General features: G+C 40.3%; 1 protein-coding gene across 3 annotated transcripts; it reads right to left on the bottom strand.

Annotated features, from left to right (window-relative positions):
- Positions 1-825: 825 nt before the first annotated feature.
- Positions 826-21,040, bottom strand: E2F8 (E2F transcription factor 8). 3 transcript variants are annotated; one of them, XM_073347854.1, is made up of 15 exons: positions 20,965-21,040; positions 20,295-20,427; positions 18,481-18,558; positions 17,815-18,087; positions 17,216-17,372; positions 16,275-16,577; positions 15,848-16,009; positions 12,722-12,859; positions 12,289-12,501; positions 10,704-10,791; positions 9,908-10,433; positions 7,586-7,804; positions 4,362-4,494; positions 3,504-3,895; positions 826-1,428 (listed from the first exon to the last, which is right to left on the bottom strand). In XM_073347854.1, the coding sequence occupies exons 2-15, from the start codon at positions 20,373-20,375 to the stop codon at positions 1,240-1,242; spliced, it is 2,952 nt and encodes a 983-aa protein (XP_073203955.1). In that variant the 5' UTR covers positions 20,376-20,427; positions 20,965-21,040; the 3' UTR covers positions 826-1,239. The 3 variants fall into 3 exon arrangements, with proteins under 3 accessions (XP_073203955.1, XP_073203956.1, XP_073203957.1); XM_073347855.1 differs by having other exon boundaries at positions 10,704-10,788; XM_073347856.1 differs by lacking the exon at positions 18,481-18,558.
- Between the last annotated feature and the right edge of the window lie 838 nt (positions 21,041-21,878).

Raw genomic sequence — 21,878 nt, 5'->3', positions numbered from 1 at the left:
ATTCTCTCCCCAGGATATTACAGAAAAGGTGTTTTGTTTTTTTGGCTTCCCAGCTTCTTTTCCACTTGTGAAATTTCAATGACAAGAGCCCCATCCTCCTAGAGAGGCAGAGAGCCCAGGAGTTCTGCCTCTCCACTAACCCACTCCAGCTCTAAGAGCCAGGGAACTGTCTTTTTCTCCACACACCATCTGGAAAATTCGAATAAAAAATTGTTAGCAAAACCAAAATTCTCTCATAAAATTTCAGTTTTGCAAAATGGCTGTGTTTTGTTGGAAAATTCATCCCAATGAAAAATTTTCAACCAGCTCTAGTGAGGGGTTTACCTAGCTTGAACCTGAAACCATACAAAACTCTACAATTTTGACTGTTTTCCTTTGAGTTCAATAGTTAATGTGAATTCAAAACTTAAAAGGGCACCGTTATTTACACCTAGTTATTTGCAGATGCAAAACGATGAGGGCAATTTCAAAAAGTCTGTCTCATATCTATAAGATATCAGCCTTCTGATAAAGATACTATTTTCCTCTTCCGATAATGCAAATTATAGCGAGAAGCTCTTACCACAGAACAACATAAAAAAGATCTTACTTGACATACAATGTGTAAGTTACTGTGGTTATTTCATTCGATTAAACAATACCCTTATCACTTAAAATTGGAAAGTTTAGCCTTAAATTTAATGTGAACAAATTGATTAAAAATACATTATAAATAATTCTTAATTTACATACTTGATTACTTTTTTTTTTTTTACTAACTTTACAAGATCATTATTGAAAGAACGTAGGAGTAAAAAGAAGTAGAAAATATTTAACTATAGCCTTTTCTATTTAAAAATACAATATATTACATGCTCACAGTACTTTCATTGTGCAAAACATGTACTGATACTGTGAGGTTTTGTATTTACTCAGTTTCTGTACACAACAAATTATAACCAAGAGCTTACTTTGCTCTGTACTGTTATTCAGAGTAAAACAGACAATAGGTACATAGTTGGTTGTAATGCTTTAAACAAGTCATTTGCAGAAATTAATGGACATTAGTTTGCTTTTATAAAAAACAGCCAATTTTACTCCTAAGCACTAAATAAGGGTTTTCCAGTATTGAGGACTTCTTAATGCATTTACAATTCATTTCCAGGGTATACATCCTCCAAATCACAATGCTAAGATGCATGCAACATGTTGTACTGGCGAATATATCCACAAAACAAGTTTAACAGCCAGACATCCCAGTCAAAGTTGGTCCTCTGACACTTCAAGTTTTCTTTGTGGGGCAAACAAGTTTCCTCGTGAAATTCTATCAGCACCATCTGACGCTGCAGGAGACGAAGCAAAACTAGAAATTGCATTTGGCCCTCCAGGCGTATGGAAAAAATTTTCAGTCACTGCCTGTTGCTCTTCAGGTTTCACTGGAATAGTAGTCTGATTGGAAAGGAAAAGAACATTTGTTTCATTAGAGACACTTAAAACTAGATAGAAACTTAAAGCTAGAATTTTCAAAAACCTTGTTAAGACTTTATAAAAAGAATCTGACTAGTCTATTCTGACACTCTCGGTATATTGGAAAGCGTGTATTTATACCTGTTTTATGAGTGTCATTTGTCCCTTCTAATCCCATGTATTATTTATAGAGCAAAGATTTATGAACATCCCTTAGGCAACACGACGTCCTGCAAAACATGCAGACTAATTCTGCCCTCAGATTAACTATGCATAATATCCTACTCCATGGATTAATCAGGAGTAGGCAACCTATGGCACGCGTGCCGGAGGCAGCACACAAACTGATTTTCAGCGGCACACACACTGCCTGGGTCCTGGCCACCAGTCTGGGGGGCTCTGCATTTTAATTTAATTTTAAAAGAAGTTTCTTAAACAGTTCAAAAACCTTATATACTTTACATACAATAATAGTTTAGTTATGTATTATGGACTTATAGAAAGATACCTTCTAAAAACATTAAAATGTATTACTGGCATTCAAAACCTTAAATTAGAGTGAATAAATGAAGACTCGGCACACCACTTCTGAAAGGTTGCTGACCCCTGGATTAGTGCACATCTGAGGTAGAACCAGGAGCTGACACTTAAAATTAAGTACATAAACAATAACATGAGCGGAATAAGAGTTCAAGGAGAAAGAAATAGAAAGTAAAATAGAAAATTTCCTTCTTTTGGCCTTGAAAAATGCCATCTTGTCCTCTCAAGTTCATTCAAAAATGCTATTGCTAAGATGTCTTGGATCCTTGCTAAACCTCACTCTTTACATTCCCCCAACTGGCTCCCTGTTCTCTACAACAAGTTCCTTGTCTGTCCCTTGAAGACTCCTCATGGCTTAGTCCCACCCTACCTACCAAGGTATCGAGTTAACCCCTCCATCTATTCTAGCAATCGGGGAGGATAAAAGTCGATTAAAAATTAAAAACAGTTTATTTAAATAGGATTCTTTTTATTAAAGTTATAATACAAATTTAATTATTTTTAAAAATAAATCATATATTAAAATCATTTAAATTAATTTAAAAAGTAATGTATGCTTCCAAGTTTCAAAGGAAGTCAAACCACTCAACTGCTGGAAGTCACCCCTAAGCACCTGGACCTAGAGTTTATTGAAACGCTATGCCAGCTTTTGTAGGTGCAGAGAGAACATTTTCTTCATTTCAGTTTACTGAACTAAATTAGTTCAATGATTGGCTCATTCAAAATTAAGAAACCAATTAGGAGTTGAAAAAGCAGAAAAGCCCGTTTCGTCAATCTATGAATAAATATTAGATATAAGAGGATGAGATCTACTAATTAGAAAATCAGTTCAATTCTCTAACTACAGATACTTTGTTTAATGGATCAGTTAGTTTTAAATGGCAAAACATGTTTTAATAAACTTTGATAAACTTTTTTTACTTATGTTTCCAACACATTGTTGTTGGTTAAATAAAACTACCTTAAAACAACTTAAAGTGCTCTTTTGTGCTTTTTAATTTACTTCTAAAATTTCCAATAGTTTGACACTAATCGCAATTACAAAAATGAATGACCTAGTAAATAAGAAATACCTCATTCCCCATTTCTTAACAAATAAAATGTAAAAATTAAGAGTCTGAATAAAGGTAAGTTAAGCTATATAATATAGCTTTAATATGTATAGATATTGTGTATCCTGATGGGTAGCAAAAAAACAAACACCAAACTTCATGTAAAGGCTATATTTAGTTGCAAATCAACAAGTTTTAACTAATGAGAATCAATCTCGCAACAAATGCAAAATAAGATTAAAATCTATTATTTAAATAAAGCTTTCCTGATCCCTGATTTAAGCCATGATTAAAACAGGTGATTTAAATTGCTTTGATTTAAACCAATCCACCCTGCTAGCAATAATACCAATCTGTATTGTGCATTACTCAAATTTTCCGTGATTCTTTTGGGCACTACTATACTATAAATAATATCTAACACTTAAAATAAGATGGAAAACTTGTATTTGATAGTTATCTTACCTGCTGTAAAGGAATTACTGCAACTGATTTTCCATTTAAGTCACACCCAGTTATCTGTGATTCATTTTTAAACACTTTTTCTTGTTGCAAGCTCACATTCTGTGAAACAGGACTAACATGCTCTAGTTTTGGAGAGATTGGCACTGGCTGAAGCATAGGATTTGAAGAAACTTGCACACCAGCAGGTATGAGTCCTAAGTGTTGTAGTGTAAAGTTCAGAATTGAAGAGCTTGGGTTTTGGACAGGATTACTATGGCTTGAATTAAGATATGAGCTGTTTACTACAGGTGCAGCTGCTATAGAAGACGGTGATACCATTAACTTCAAGGGTGTGACATGAAAAGCAGGAATATTAACTGCTGTAAATTCAGAAGCAGTCACTGGAATGACACCTATAAAAGAAAAATGGAGGTGGAAATCAAAAATCAACCTTTAACAGATGAAGGTTTGTCTTCACTGCAGTAAAAGACCCATGGCAACGAGTCTCAGAGTCCAGGTCAATTGATTCAGGCTGGGGGGGCTAAAAATAGCAGTGTAGACATCCCAGCTTGAGCTGTAGCCCAGGCTCCAAAACCCTATGAGGAAGGAGGGTTTCAGAGGCCCAAGCCCAACTGTCTACACTGCTAGTTTTTTTGCCTGGCAGCCTGGGCCCTGCAAGACTGAATCAGTTGACCTGGGCACTGAGACTCACTGCTGTGGGTTTTTTATTGCACTGTAGATACACCCTGAAACTCCTACAGGGTGAAATCTATCCCTGGTATAGTTTCACTGACTTCTGTTGTGTGAAATTGCTCCACAATGCTCAAAACCAGAGATCTTAAATGTATATAAATAATTATGTATTGTATATATACACACCTGCAATGGGTGAACTGTAGGTCACGTGTGGCAGCGAACATATCCCAGACTTTTCCTCATTAGAAAAAATGGCCTCGTTGCCATGTTGCGTGCACTGAGCAAGAGGAATAATATACCCTGAAGGAAACAAGGTCTGAGAAAGAAAGGATAATCTTTTCGTACAGGTGCAATAAGAAACATATTCATGATGTATTTCTGCAGGGATAATTTTTAATCCTGAGGAAGTCCTTATTTTTCATTCTCTCTAGGTCCTATGCTGCATCCTTTTCTGTTGATTGACTTCTGCCAGAGGCTTGGACAAGACCCCCTCGAACACTGATCTTTAGTTGGTGGCAGTCTCCATTATGTCATTCAAAGCCCCCCTTTCCTCAAGAAGTAGAGTGTGCTGCATTTTTGTTAACCTCCTATTAGGCCAGACATGTTTTTAAAGCAAACTTTGATCATTTTTTTGAATGCACAATTTGACAAACCAAAGTCTGGACTCAGATGGCAACATCATTCCATTCTCAAGTCAGATGAGACTTTTGATGCAAGAGTCCAACATGAGTAAAATACCTTTTTGATATAAAAATCTGTTTGTGCCAAGAGAACTCACATCTCATCCCAGACACAGACAGACACATTAATGATGAGACCCACTGTGGAGTGCTGGAAAAAGCAAACAAACAAAAGTAGATCGCTCATTTATTTTGACAGGGGGTTTATAGATATTTCATATTCTATTAAGAAATATATATAACTGTTTTTAAAAAAGGAACCAGGTTTTAGAATTACAAGATCTCACTATATGGCAATGCCATTAAATTTGAACATTGTCCTATGCTGATCAAAAATTTTACAAGTTAAGAACTATAAGAAGTTTTTGGATTAGTCATGTGAGAATTCACATGCTTTTACTCTAAACCAAATAAACCTTTGAAATTAAGTATAAGAGGAAAATTAAAGACTCTCCAGCAGAATTTCTAATGAAGTCAACTTATCAGATAAGAACATTAGAACATAAGAATGGCCATTCTGGGTCAGACCAAAGGTCCATCCAGCCCAGTATCCTGTCTTCCAACAGTGGCCAATGCCAGGTGCCTCAGAGGGAGTGAACCTAACAGGTAATGATCAAGTGATCTCTCTCCTGCCATCCATCTCCACCCTCTGACAAACAGAGGCTAGGGACACCATTCCTTATCCATCCTGGCTAATAGCCATTAATGGACTTAACCTCTATGAATTTATCCAGTTCTCTTTTAAAACCTTGTTAGAGTCCTAGCCTTCACAACCTCCTCAGGCAAGGAGTTCCACAGGTTGATTGTGCGCTGAGTGAAGAAGAACTTCCTTCTATTTGTTTTAAACCTGCTGCCCATTAATTTCATTTGGTGGCCCCATGTTCTTATATTATGGGAACAAGTAAATACCTTTTCCTCATTCACTTTCTCCAAACCACTCATGATTTTATATACATCTATCATAACCCCCCTTAGTCTCCTCTTTTCCAAGCTGAAAAGTCCTAGCCTCTTTAATCTCTCCTCATATGGGACCCATTCCAAACCCCGAATTATTTTAGTTGCCCTTTTCTGAACCTTTTCCAATGCCAGTATATCTTTTTTGAGATGAGGGGACCACAACTGTATGCAGTATTCAAGATGTGGGCATACCATGGATTTATATAAGGGCAATAAGATATTCTCCATCTTATTCTCTATCCCTTTTTTAATGATTCCTAACATCCCGTTTGCTTTTTTGACTGCCGCTGCACACTGCGTGGACATCTTCAGAGAACTATCCATGACGACTCCAAGATCTTTCTCCTGATTAGCTGTAGCTAAATTAGCCTCCATGTTATTGTATGTGTCGTTGGGGTTATTTTTTCCAATGTGCATTACTCCACATTAAATTTCATTTGCCATTTTGTTGTCCAATCACACAGTCTGCTTTGGTCTTAACTATCTCGAGCAGTTTAGTATTATCTGCAAACTTTGCCACCTCACTGTTTACCCCTTTCTCCAGATCATTTATGAATAAGTTGAATAGGACTGGTCCTAGGACTGACCCTTGGGGAACACCACTCATTACCCCTCTCCATTCTGAAAATTTACTATTTATTCCTACCCTTCGTTCCCTGTCTTTTAACCAGTTCTCAATCCATGAAAGGATCTTCCCTCTTATCCCATGACAACTTAATTTACATAAGAGCCTTGGGTGAGGAACCCTGTCAAAGCCTTTCTGGAAATCTAAATACACTATGTCCACTGGATCCCCCTTGTCCACATGTTTGTTGACCGCTTCAAAGAATTCTAATAGATTAGTAAGACATGATTTCCCTTTACAGAAACCATGTTGACTTTTGTGCAACAATTTATGTTCTTCTACGTGTCTGACAATTTTATTCTTTATCATTGTTGCAACTAATTTGCCCAGTATTGATGTTAGACTTACTGGTCTGTAATTGCTGGGATCACTTCTAGAGCCCTTCTTAAATATTGGCGTTACATTATCTATCTTCCAGTCATTGGGTACAGTAGCTGATTTAAAGGACAGGTTACAAACCATAGTTAATAGTTTCACAATTTCACATTTGAGTTCTTTCAGAACTCTTGGGTGAATGCCATCTGGTCCCGGTGACTTGTTACTGTCAAGTTTCTCAATTAATTCCAAAACCTCCTCTAGTGATACTTCAATCTTTGACAATTCCTCAGATTTGTCACCTACAAATATGGCTCAGGTTTGGGAATCTCCCTAACATCCTCAGCCGTGAAGACTGAAGCAAAGAATTCATTTCGTTTCTCTGCAATGACTTTATCATCTTTAAGTGCTCCTTTTATATCTCGATCGTCCAGGGGCCCCACTGATTGTTTAACAGGCTTCCTGCTTCCGATTTACTTAAAAAATATTTTGTTATTACCTTCTGAGCTTTTGCTTAGCTGTTCTTCAAACTCCTTTTTGGCTTTTCATATTACATTTTTACATTTAATTTGGCAGTATTTATGCTCCTTTCTATTTACCTTTCCTCATAAGCCACCTCCATTACAAATATTGATGATGAGTCTTTTCTACCTCCCCTGTTTGTCTGCCTAATACAGTAGAGTCCTATGAGAAACAAGAGCTTAAGAGTAGACTGAAAACCAAATGCATCACAGAGGTTTCCTGTATGTATGCTTTGACTGATAGATTTCTGCTTCTGAAAGTAATAAATCTTTGGGAAGTTGTACTTCTCCAATCAGTGGAAAGTATACCTCATGAGCAGGAACAGCAAATGCAACAGGCATCTCTTGTGTAGTACTGGCTCTGCTTTTATCTTCTGAAAGACCTTCTCTCCTTTCATGATCAAAGCAACATTCCACATTTTGATCTAGTTTCTCAGATTTGTTCTGGCTTCCCTCTTGGAAATTATTTATTTCAGGCTCCAAGTGCACAGCTCTAGAAGATGGTCTTTCACCCTTAAGAGAATCTCCCTGAAAAATTATGTAGTACATACAGACAAAAAAACAAAGACATTTTAAAGATGGGTTTTAGATATCTACAGTAGGTGTAATTAAGAAGTATATATTTTTAATAACGTATTTACTTTCATTATATTAGATATTTTAATTTTATGTCTCAAAAACTGATTTCATTCATTAATCTTTTGTGGATACTACTACTAGGAAAAAGCCCCCTATTAAGAAGCCATAGCATCAAACCCCACCCTATCACTCTGCACTGCAGGAACCTAAAGTACCAGCACGGCAGGCTCTACATTACCCACTTTTGCCCCCACCAGCATACTAGATGTTCCATGGTTGGGAAGGGGCATGATCAGATCACATTGCACTGATGATCTAGATCTGTTCTAGCAAGCACAACTTAGAGAACAGCCTAAGGACTGCTAATGTGCATTAGGAGGCCAAACTGGTCATCAACTGGTCTCCAGGATTGAGAAACAAGGGTCAGAAAGACATCCATGTCCCCAGTCCCCAAGAGCACCAGCGCAGCTCACATATACCTAGAGATCTGGCACAAGAAGTTTCAGCTTCTTATTCTCTTAATATTTTGGTTCATGGTATAGCCATAGCCATAACCCATTATATAGGGTGTTGGGAATTAAGAACACTAGATAAGGGGTGAGTAAACTTTTTGGCCCGAGGGCCACATCTGGGTATGGAAATTGAATGATGGACCATGAATGATCATGAAATTGGGCGTAGGGGTGAGACAGGGGGTGAGGGCTCCAACTGGGGTTGTGGGCTCTGGGGTAGGGCCAGAAATGAGGAGTTCAGAGTGTGTGGGGGGGCTCCAGGCTAGGGCAGTGAGTTGGGGTGCCCCTCCGGCTGATAATATGGCCTCTGGTGTGGGGCCGTGGATGAGGGGTTTGGGGTACAGGAGCGGGCTCTGGTCTGGGATCAAGGGGTTTGGAGGGCAGGAGGGGAATCAGGGCTGGGGCAGGGGGTTGGGGTGCGGGGGGCCTCAGGCATACAGGCTCTGGGTGGCGCTTACCTCTAGCAGCTCCTGGAAGCAGCGCCATGTCCCCCACTCTGGCTCCTATGCGGAGGTGCGGCCAGGCGGTTCTGCGTGCTGCCTCATCCACAAATGCCGCCCCCACAGCTCCCATTGGCCACAGTGGGCGGGGTTTGGGGCAGTGTGCCTGACTGCGCCAATGCATAGGAGCCGGAGGGAGGACATGTTGGCTGCTTCCAGGGAGCCGTGCGGCGCCCTGCTTCCCGGCAGAAGCTCAAGGGCCGGATTAAAAGGTCTGACGGGTCAGATGTGGCCCGCGGGCCGTAGTTTGTCTACCCCTGCACGAGATAAAATTTTATATCCCCACTTTCCCTCTCATCATCCATAAAGCCAGCACTGAATGCCTGCCACTATGTGAGCTGAGAAGTGCTTGAACTACTCCCGAAAGACTGAATCACCTCCCCTGGCAGACAGCAAATCAAGTTACCAGATTTAGTTTTTGGTTATGCTTTTAAAATGCTCTGTAAACACTTCTAGGTAGGTTCTTATTTTTCTGAATCAAACTTTATTTTTTAAAGAGACAACCTGATTCAAGGTTCAGCCTTGCAAAGATATGCTTTGATTGATAGAACTATATATTATATCTGAATGTATTCCAAGCACCAGGCAAACTATGAGCAAAGGACTGATGGACATTCACTCTCAAAAAAGGCAAGTTCAAGATTCACCCTTAAGTGCAAGTCTATTCACAATTATTACAAACACTTAACATTTGCATAAATCGGAATTACATGAATTTGAGCAGCCCCTTAACTCAGTTCAATCTTTCCACCTATCTCTCTCCCCACCACCCTCAAACAAGAAGCAGCACTCACTCAGTAAGACTGGTATGATATCCCTTTGTGCAGCCAACCACAGATGGGCCTGTAGAACAATGTACTTCCATCAAGGTTTAAGAACATTTGTACAAAACTCAATCAAAGGATTAAGAGTGTCCATGATTGCTCCTGAAACCATGTTCTATACAATGAATTTATTTATGGCTTCTACTAGGATCCCAAGCACTTTGTACACACTACAATATTAAAGTAAAAAACTATACCTTTTCTTATATTACTTACTGTATAAACATCTTCAAGACTTTTCTCATCACTTCTACATTTTTTAATGGAACTGTTCTCCTGTAATGCTTGAGATCTTTTAAGGCACTTCTCTGGTATAAACTCAATTTTTGTAACTTGTCTCTCTTTAGCCATCAGGTTCCCAGCATCACCTTCACCTGTATTACTGTCCCCCTCTTCAGTGGTCATTTGATTAAGTAGTATTTTTGAATTAGCATTGAAAACACTTTTAGTTCCAGTCACATTGGGACAGGGCACTGACTGTAATGTAAAACTTGGGCTGTAGGTAGTCACAGTCTGGGCTTGGGAAGGATGTAAATATATTGCATATGAAATACCAGAATGGGTTTGAGGTAGCATTAGAGGAGAAACTGCATTGTGGATAAGAGGCAGGACCCCCAATGGCTGAACAAGAGATGGAGTTTGACAGGATGATGTAATATTAGGTTCACATTTTAGAAGAGATTCATCACTAGAGGTCAATTTACATTCTAAGGTAGATCTTGTCAATTTCATCTTTAATTCTCTGAAAAGGAAAAAACAAGAAATACACACTTAAATACATTCAGAAGTGCCCTCATCATTATATGTCATGACACAGAATAATAGGAGTAACTTGATGCAATTTTCACTACTCCATCCATTAAATAAAGTGAAAATGATGCTACTGAAAATTATTGAGTTTAACAGTTACCGACTGGCTGACTCTAGTTCACAATAGCTGACTAAATACACTTCAAGCTTGTTGGCCCAATGATGAAATAAGCTTCCCGCTATAACACTAGTGTAAACATACCTTGATTGTCCTTCTAACTGCTGTTTACAAATTGCTGCAAGCTGAGCCATTTTACTTGGCAAGGATGATGAATTTTGATCATTATCTGCTTCGGGGGAAAAAAAAAAAAGCCATAAATAGAAGTTGGATTCACTTTTAAGAATACCTATTTATACAGTTTGCATGGTTTAAGTGTTTAGTAACAGGGCCTTTCATCTCCATGTTGCCATTCAGTTACAGTTCAGGCTGGATATGTCAGTTGGATAGTGGCTTAAGTTGGCGACCTCAGTTCAGTTCTTTGTAGAGAACAATCCACAAAAGACAACATGAGGCACTAATTAATACTTTGGCTGGCAGACTCTGAGCCCAAGAACTGCATTTACATGAAGAATAAATGGTCATCTCAACTTTAAATGTGGCCCTTTCAGAAGGGCTGCACCATAGTTAGGCTTGACAGGATTGGATTTTTATCAGTAAATGTCAAGAAACGTTAGTTTCGCTGACAAAAAATATTTCCATCCATAATTGAAATGTACAGATAGGCAAAGAAAGAAAAATGCCACTTGAAAACTTAGAATTTGATTTAAGGACATTTACTTTGTATATTTTGGCACGTGATGTTGACAATATGTGTTTTAAGGCTGCTTAAAAATGATCAATATTATCAGTTGAAGTTATAAAAGTATAAAAATCTAATTATGCCAAACCTAGCCACAGTGCAGAGAAAGGTCTAGTATGTATATTCATAGAACATATTCCTAACAGAATACTTAAGGCTATTAAACACAACACTATAAAAAGTCAAAATGAAATATGAAAAAATTAATTCATTTTCTTCTTTAATAAAAAAATACTTGTGAAAGCACACAAGCTATGTAACTCCTAATAACAGGAGCAGGCAATTACAAATTGTGAGCCAAATTTGGACCTGGAATAAAATGCCTGCAACTCTATTGTTACACCTACTAACACCAGGTCAAGATTTGATCCATCAAAGAGTGAACGGCTTCCTATATTTTGTTATATGGATTAGCTTCAGAAGACAAAGCACTTGGAATCTGTCCTCATTATCCATCTTCTCAGACCTCAGATGTAAAGCACTGTACATATATTACTAAGTGCCAAACTTCTCTGTTAGCCCACATTATGCCTGTTTTTGACTGTATCAGTCAACCAGAACTTGTGTTTCTATTTCAAGCATGCCTGAAGAGGTTAAATATCAATATCTATTTAACAAGAGATCCTATACAATATGTTAATAGCATATCCATTGTTGTATGCACTGTTGTTGTAGCTGTGTTAGTCTCAGGATATTAGAAAAACAAGGTAGGTGAGGTAATATTTTCTATTGGACCAACTTCTTTTGGTGAGACAAGCTTTCGAGCTACACAGAGCTCTTTCCCAGACCTGAGGAAGGTACTCAGAGAGGCACGTTAAATACAATATCATAAGCCTGGAAGGGACCTCAAGAGGTCATCTAGTCTCTTCCCCTACACTCATGGCAGAACTAAGATTGAACTATCTGAACTCTCTCTCTCTCACCCACCTTGTCTGTCTAATAGCCTATCCAGAGTAAGAGACAATAGTTTGCTTTTCAACTACATACTTGTGCTTGTCTTGCTGGGGCTGCTTGGAGCAGAATGGATCTTCCTCCGGTCACTTTCTATAGTTTTTACTAGCTTTATTAGAGATGGATGCCGAGTGAAGCTCTGCTTGCCTCTTAAAGGGAAGAGATTTTTTGAACACTGCTCTTTGGGAGATTTAGATTTTGCAGAATTAGATGGAATCAAGGAAGTGGTAGTAGTTACAGGTTTTGTATCTAAAACAGAAAATGTAAAATAATATCATATATAACCTGAACAATAAAACAGTTCTTTTAATATTTGTTTGGTGATTACAGTGCAGGAATTATTTGAAAAACTGGAAAAAAGACCCTTTAGAGAAAAATTAAACTGTCTTTTGGTCTAAGCTTTTCAACGGTAAAAACTGCAATTCATGCCAATCAGGACAGCAAAAAGAAAGCTAAGTAGTACACCTACCCTGAATGCCTGGTAAAACCTCTGGTCCTGTCCATTTGAATGCTGGCTTTCTGCCTCTCTCTTCTGTAACATGAACCTTCTTGATAAGTTCGAGACTACTGAGAACATTAGCTATGTCATACAGTCTCCTAATTTTGGCTGAAATAAAACAAATATGTTAATGAATTCTGTATAGCATTTCTGGGTTCAATAGACGCACACTTTAAGTCATACTTATTTCACATTAGGCTAAAGATGTTTCCCAAACCCCGAACATGCTCTTGTATTTATGTTACACAATCCAAAGCAAAGGCTGAGGTTATTGGAGCCAGACTGCAGTCACTCATACGAGAAACTCTGTTTTGGATTCTTTAAGAACAATTTAGTCTTCAACCAAGCTTTTTTTAATACCTGGGCCTCTATATTGTGGAAACGTGGAGAAACCTTACACTGAAAGCCAGCAACTAGAAATAGGTGGGAGGAGGAAAAGAAATATCCTAAAATACACAGGATTCATCATTCACCTGCAGAATCTTTCGATACACCACCATATCCTGATTAATAATTTCAGATACCACCACTAGCTGCAAGTTTTAAAAGCCAATTGAACTACCACAAAAGAGCTTGACTTCAACCAGAACTCGTTCAGGCCAAGTTTCTCCCACTGAAAAAAAAAAAAAATACAAAACCTGGCAAATCATCCACAAAATTCAGGGCTATCCTTGTTAATCAAGAGTGTGGTAATACATTAGTTACGTTTACAAAAAGATACTATCTCCCTGAATATAACCAAGGCCCTTGGAATGCTTTTTGTCAGACACACCAGTTCCTGGGGGAGAAAGAAAAAACACACAGATCCTAATAATTTTAACATGATGCAGTGGAAAGGAAACTACTAATTGAAACTACTGAGACCTGATCCTGTCATTACTCCACATGCAGAATTCGCACAAAAGCCAATGCGAGTTTTGTCTGTGAATCAATAGCAGGATGGAGGGTTTACAAATAAAATCACAATTAAGGAGATATGAACTATTAGTGTATACACAGACTTAGAGTTGACAGAGAAAACATTTTAAGTTCCACTTCCTCCAATGAGATTAACGACTGCCTGAACTTCTAGAAATCTCTCTAGATTTCAACCAACAGAGCTACATGACCAAAATGAAGACTTGTCTAGTGCAGGGACACTCAAATCTTTGTGGCAGATGGTGGGGGAAACAAAAAATAAAAAAAGTTTCATCATGAAAAAGACAGTTACCAATAAGCAACATGATGATGTCACTTCATAATTAGGGCCCTACCAAATTCACAGCTGTGAAAAAATGCATCATGGACCTTCACAGTCCTCTGATCTCCCCATGAAATCTGGTGCGCAGCTAGGGGCTCTTCCTCTGGGGAGGGCTCCAGCTGCTAGTCCCACGTGGGGATGGGAGGGATGAGACTTTCTCTTCCCCTGCAGGGATGCTCCCAGGGTAGGTCAGACCCACCTCCAGGATCTCCCCCAGCTGCAGAAAGGTCCGCAGTTTCAACTGTTGCCTCCCTGCACAGAGAGGCTGTGGCTCCCGCTGTCTCACCCCGCCCCCCAACTCCAGCAGGAGTGTAATAAAAATAAAGGGAAGGGTAACCACCTTTCTGTATACAGTGCTATAAAATCCCTCCTGGCCAGAGGCAAAACCCTTTCACCTGTAAAGGGTTAAAAGAAGCTAAGATAACCTCACTGGCATGTGACCAAAATGACCAATGAGGAGATAAGACACTTTCAAAATCAGGAGCGGGGGAACAAAGGGCCTGTCTGTCTGTGTGATGCTTTTGCCGGGAACTGATCAGGAATGCAGCCTTACAACTCCTGTTAGTTAGTAAGTAATCTAGCTAGAAATGCATTAGATTTCCTTTTCTTTAATGGCTGGTAAAATACGCTGTGCTGAATGGAATGTATATTCCTGTTTTTGTGTCTTTTTGTAACTTAAGGTTTTGCCTAGAGGGATTCTCTATGTTTTGAATCTGATTACCCTGTAAGGTATTTACCATCCTGATTTTACAGAGGTGATTCTTTTACCTTTTCTTTAATTAAAATTCTTCTTTTAAGAACCTGATTGATTTGTCATTGTTCTTAAGATCCAAGGGTTTGGGTCTGTGTTCACCTGTACAAATTGGTGAGGATTTTTATCAAGCCTTCCCCAGGAAAGGGGATGTAGGGCTTGGGAGGATATTTTGGGGGAAGACGTCTCCAAGGGGGCTCTTTCCCTGTTCTTTGTTTAACACGCTTTGTGGTGGCAGCACAGGGTTCAAGGACAAGGCAAAGTTTGTACGTTGGGGAAGTTTTTAACCTAAACTGGTAAGAATAAGTTTAGGGGGGTCTTTCATGCAGGTCCCCACACCTGTACCCTAGAGTTCAGAGTGGGGAAGGAACCTTGACAGGGAGACTGCAAGAAAACCGGACATATGGTAACCCATACCCTACGACCTTCACTTCTGTGCTTTGGCTGGCAGCGGATTTACAGCTTGGGATCCAGCCAGCTGCCTTCCTCTCTGGCTGCCCAGCTCTGAAGGCAGCACCCCTGCCAGCAGCAGGGCAGAAGTAAGGGTGGCAATCCCATGTTCCCCTACAATAGCCTTGCAATCCCCCCCGCACCCTCCTTTTGGCTCAGGACCCTCATGATACACCATGAAATTTCAGATGTAAACATCTGAAAATGTGAAAGTGACCAATTTAAAACCCCCGGCTGTGAAATTGACCAATGTGGACCGTGAATTTGGTAGGGCTTTGTTCAAGTCTTTATGTGTGTGTATATGTGTATATATATATATATATATATATATACACACACACACACACACACACACACCCCCTTTTGGTTGCCCCTCTACAAATAGATCCTGGGGACACCTAGTGTTAAAGCTATAATTAGTTCCTGTATAACTTAATTAGAAATATATTATTGGAAGAGAGAGATTCTCATTACATTTCACAATATGCAACATTGTGTTTAAGGATTACAGTGTGCAAGAATCCCCAGAAACAACAGCTGTAATAGTAAATCAGATGAAATATTCCATTTAAGCAAAATCAAAAACAGATTATCAGAGACAAAACTTGCGTAAATACAGACTCAACTGAGACAGCTCCAGCAGCATTTTACTTACTTTTAAACTTGCTTTTATCTAAATCTTCTATATGGTCCTCTCCAATCAAAATTTTAGCAGCAACTTCAAGGCTCACTATTTGAGGAGTTGATACAAGAAACAGCATCACAAATTTCTGACTCATCACTCGTAAAGACTTGTCTTTCCTGCTGTTTACTGAAGCTATACGGAAAGGAGACAGGATTAAAATGTATCAAGTGACATGCCATCTGAAATGAAAGTTCTGAAAAATATTTCAGAAATTAAGTAACAAAAATGTTTGTCAACAAGGATCTTGGTCTTAATTAAAAGAGCTGAAAAAGAATGACACTTTTGCATAACTTTTGGTGCATTTCAGGTTTTAGGATTTAAGAGATTTGTTTCCCTGTGTTTGGATATTTTTAATTACAGATGTATTCTCTTCCTGGCATTAATAAAAAATCATTACCTGCCCGAAATTCCATCCCTGGGAGTTCAACAAAACACATTTCTGAATGCTCATTTGGGCCAACAGGTTTTGTCGCCATCTCCTCATTTTTGTCACCATCTAACTCAAACTCATACTCTCTCTTCTTGATCATCTCAATTTGTTGTGTGTATTTGTTTTCTTCGCCAACTTTTTTCAAAGTCTGCAGTGTTCTGTTGAGATTATGACGCCCGTACCAAGCATATCTGTTTTTGGCAAGGCGACTCACCATATGCAGGCTCTCTAGCACGTTCACAATATCATATATGCGTCTACGTTCAACATCTATAAGGAGGAGGAATATTAACACATTAATCTTAAAATTTGGATCATGTAGTATTGTTCTTAGCATATGTTTCTTTAAATTGGTTTACCCAGCATGGTGATTTAAGGAACTATCATATTCTGTTAATCTATATAGTCTACACCAAATCATATCTTATTTTGATGTCACACTTGGGCAAGCTTAACTTGTGGGTGCAGCTAGAGAACCACCCCATTTCACACCCATCCCAATCACTGATCATACTCATAATTTGGAGAACCAAAAATTGGACTCAAGTTATTTCCAGTAGTTGTGGTAATTATTTATATGTTCTATATAATATATAATTTAAAGTTCTTTTTCTTAAAATGTTCTGAAATAAGACAGTATGTACAGAGGAATAACAATTTTGTTAAAGAAACAGATTTCTATTTCAAACTTAGAAAAGGATTGTTATAACAATGAAGGATTTCTTTCTTTTCTTAAAAAAAAAACCAAAAACAAACTAAAATTAGTTTGAGTTTGCATTCTGAAAAGTTTTCATCATTTAACTGTGAAAATACACACCAAAAATGAGATGCTGGCTTTACCAGCATATTCACAGGAACAGGTCAGTACATATTCCCAATCATAAACACTAGTACACGAACAGACTTACTAAGCTCTTCTGCTACTTCATCAAGACAAATATCACTATTCTCTGCAGTGCTGGGGTAATTAGGATATCGAGCTAAAAATTTGTGACACAATAATCCTAGACTTTTCTCTTTACGGCTTGGTTGAGATTTCTCATATTCATCTCCTGATAAATGCTCCTGCACAGAAACAAGGAAACCGGAATTTAATGTTTTACATAAAAATGTTAAGTTTGACAGATTTACTGCCAGCATCTGGGACTGATGAACAATACCAAGTGCCTTATCCTCAACAGCTGGTGAGCCTCAAAATAATAAAACTGTCAGTGTTTGCTAGGTCTAACAATTAAAATGGTATCATAAATAGCTAATATTCCAGAATTAAAATCTAAACAAAGGTCGTGGTATATGTTAAAGTTTTCAATACTGAACAAATACAGATTCCTCGGCCAGAAGATACCATTGTGATCATCTAGTCTGACTTCCAGTATAACATAGAACTTCCCCAAAATAATTCCTTTTGAATTAAAGTATATCTTTTAAAAAAGAAAAAAAAAATCTAGACTTGCATCAAGACAATAGGCAACCCCCAATTTAATTTACAAAAATCTTTACAACATACATGTAAACAGTGTTTTGCTTCTACGATTTCACTTCTGTCAAAAAGTCCCTTTTTTTGTTCTCTGTTTCTAATCTCAGGACTAGCCGCGCTGATCAGTATTTTAAGGTTAGCAGTGGGTGTCCATGGATCTCCATAAGGAACTTCCTTAGATTTAGGGGGTGTTGTCAGAGGTCCAGAATCAGGCTGAATTTCCGTTAATACTGAATATGAGGTAGCTGACTGTTTCAGAGGGGTTTTCAATATCCTTTTTTGTGGCTCAGAAGAGTGATTTTCCTGCACAGAAAGTAAAATAAATAAATAAAATTGTATCTCATAAAATCAGAATAACGTCATATATAAGACTACACTCCAATACTGTTCTTTATTCTAGTCAATTACCGATCTGTTTATTCTCTAGAGGGGCCTATGGACAAATTTTTGAAGTCTTTACTGAAGATAAGACTTCTATTAAGCCAATGAAGTCTTGGCTAAATAAAGTCTGCTAAGTTGACCCTGGGTTTATAGCACGCAATATAGCCTTTTCCTGCTTGCATCAAGTAAAAAACAAAAAAAAATAAAAGAACTTAAAATAAAACTCAGACTGACTGAATCCAACGCAAAAATGCTAGTTTACCCATTTTGGGGGGAAATAATGCCAAGGATTGTCTGATAAATGTTAAATACTACCGTTGATGAACAATGTCTGAGGCCCCCCATCAAGCTGCCGGTTATCCCTTTCACTGAAGAGGGGTAGGGTGGGTGTAACTACCAGTAAAAGGAAAAGACAAAAAATAAGGGCCATGAATTACTGACATAGTGACTTGCATTGCTTTTGCTTATAGCAGGCCATGCTAAGGAATGGGCATGCTTGTTTAGATGTTCAACATTTCATAGGAAAGAGCTGTCTCCTTTTTTGATAAATAAAGCTAGTGAGTTTCCAGCACAGGGCTGATCTTCTTGCTATGAGAAATGAGACATATGGCAAATTTAAAATCTGTTGCACCACTGTGAGCTGACTCTTGCTGCAGGATGGAATGCCTCGTATCAGGCAAAAAACAAAAAAATCAAATACTAACCCTGACGTCCAATGAAAGTTTCTCTAGGCTTAATGCTTGAGACATTTACTTATCACTTTTGTATAACTGCAAATAATATGTAACATGCATATAGCTCCATCTGTACATTTCAAGCTGTGTATTGTTTCTTCTATGTGCATTTGATATACCTCGGAAAACGGGGCTCCATTTTAACTGGGCCTTTTTGTCACTACAATACTATAAACGTTAAAGACCTATCACACCTGCCATCAATTTTCCCTTTTCTTCCAGACACTTTAAAATAAAGTTATTCAGACAGCTGTTACTTTACTTTACAACACATGACTATATGGAATTGGTTAAAAAAAATCCCACAACACAATCCATTTTGGACCTAGCCCTGTAAACCCTCCATTCAGTGAAGTTTTACCCACTTTAAATGGTGTTTAACACACACAGCTTGGAATACATTCAATATAAATTCAATTACTTAGTTGCAGTAGCAAAATCTTAGCAAAAAAGGACAGTAACTAAAGTGGGTTCAATGCACCTATTGCAGTTTGCTGGGATCTGTGATTTAAAAAGGTTTTATTCATAATTGCAGGATTTTTCTTGTCACCTGTAGAATCATACCAGGGAAAACTTCAGCACAAGCAGAACAATCATGTTTGCTCTCCCCATTGAGGCTCGCTGTCAGCCTGACTCACTAAGGTGGGGCAGGTCCGTTCTAGGACAGTGGGTTTTACAACAGAGCCCCAGCAATTAAACAGTCACATCTGGCAGGATTAATACATGGCTAAGGCCTGGTCTATACTATAGAGTCAGTCGAGGAAAGGCAGCTTACATCAACCTAAGTATGTGAGTGTCTACACTAAAATTTCACTCCTGCCAAAGTAACTACCCTGACTTAATAATTCCACCTCCAGAAGCATAGGGCTTGTCTACACTATCACATGGGGTCACTCTAAGAGACGCTACTACAGCTACGTGAATAGTGTAGCTGAAGTCGACCTACTTAGATCTACTTACCGTGGTGTCTTCACTGCGTCAGGTTGACAGCGTACAGTCTCCCATCGACTCAGCTTATGCTTCTCGGTGAGTATCGGAGTCGAGGGGAGAGTGCTCAGCGGTCAATATACTACATGCGATAAATCGACCTCCGCTGGATCAGTTGCTGTCCGCGGATCCAGCCGGTAGGGCAGACAAGCTCCTAGAGTCAATGTAGTTAGGTCGACAGGGCTAGCTTACTTACACCCCCTGTTACTGGCTTTCAGAAGCTGTCCCACCAGCCCCACGCTGACAGTACAACCACGCCTGGTGGGGACGCACACCGCCCGCCCCAGGAGCCTTGAGAGGACACACACAAGTGATGTAATGGCTGTGGCAGCTGGATGCCCACCTAACTGAGGTCACCCTAATTTTGTACTGTAGCTATGCCAGCGCGGCGTCAGACTCGCGAAGTACCTTCTCTTCGGTCCCCATTTCATCCCCGGGCTCTCGGGGTCCGCTCACCGCTCCTGGGCCAGGCGGGCTGCGCAAAGTCATCGAAGGCGCGGGGCTCCGGGCAGCGGCGATGGCATTTCAGCACGGACAAGCCCTGGCGAGGAGGACGCACCAGCGGGTGAGGCGGGCAGGCGCGGGCACGACGCTGGGCGGAGACCTGCCGCCGGTAAGTACCGAGCGCAGCCCGGCCCGACAGGAGATTCGGGACGTGCCCGTCGGCGCGGGACGCCCGGCACCTGCCAAGGCCCCCCCGGCAGAGCCCCGCGTCACCGGCACAGCGAGCCCCGCGCGGTGGAGGGGACGGGCTCCGGGATCGCCTCACGCAGCTTGGCCCGCCGCCCCGCTAACCCGCGCCCTGCGAGCCCCAACTGCTCCCCCGGCCCCACCTCGGGCCCCCGCCCGGCCGCGCACCAATCACACAGCAGCCGCCAGCAGGGCGCCGCGCTGATTGGCTGGTGGGGAATGGGCGAGACTGTTCCGGGATCCGGTTTAAACGTTTGGCGCCACTCGCCCCGCGCCCCCAAGAGCCAGCCCCGCTAGGTCCAGATGGGCTGCGCCCCACCTGCTCCGGAGCGAGGCCCAGCTAAGATCTCGCAGGGACCGCCTAACCGGAGGCGAGGCCCGCACCTACCTGTGCGGAGGCTGTAGGGCGAGCCCCGCTCTAGCTGCCGGTGCCGCTCGCTGCCGATTTGAATTTAACCCGCTGTAAGAGAGACGCTTCGTCGCTTGCTTACCCAGCGAACGCTCCCCACTTTCCTGGGGCGGGGGGGGGGGGCAGAGCCCAGCCAATCACAGCTCGGCCGCTGCCCGCCCAGCCAATCACAGCTCGCGGCCCTCTCTGCCACGCCCACGCCTACGCCTGACCGCCGAACTGGGGAAAGTTTCTTAACCCGAAGTTTGGCGGGTGCGGGGCGCGGGAAGTGGGCGGGTGTGCAACAAATGGGGTGTATGTGTGTGTGCTTGAAAACCATGGGGGAACACCTGTTTCTCTTCCGTCCACACCCTCAATATGTGTGCAAGTCGGTGGGACCCTCTTCTCTTAAGTGCTAGTGCAAATAAGGGAATGTCTTCCCCCAATCTGGGTATCCGTGTAAATGTAGGGGGAGTCCTGCCTTTCACCCCAGCTATGTGTGGACACGGAAGGGGTGTACTAATGAAGCAAATCTCCCCTCGCGTGTGTAAATGGAGAAGCTCAAATGAGTGTTTAAATGGGAATCCTCCTTTGTGTTTGTGCGAATTGTGCTTATTAGCTCGGTCCCCTTGGATGTGTGGGCGGATGTTACTGGTTCATTCATGTGATACTGTTTTGCAAGACAATATGTATTTTCAATTTAACTGGTCCTACTTCATATTGTCCTACCTTTCTTCCTTCCAGAAGAATAACATTTAAAAATGCAATAGGATACAAAGATTTGAATACTACAAAAGAGTATTAATGTGGTAAACCTGCAAAGGGCTCAGCACTTGCTTTAGTGGAGTTTTTCCTTTTCTGAGTGCCAGTGACATTCTGTAGCACCTGGATGTTGGGATCTATGCAGGTTTATT

Source organism: Lepidochelys kempii, chromosome 6, assembly GCF_965140265.1.
Source record: "Lepidochelys kempii isolate rLepKem1 chromosome 6, rLepKem1.hap2, whole genome shotgun sequence".
Lineage (NCBI taxonomy): Eukaryota > Metazoa > Chordata > Testudines > Cheloniidae > Lepidochelys > Lepidochelys kempii.
This window is presented reverse-complemented; position numbering and strand designations above follow the sequence as displayed.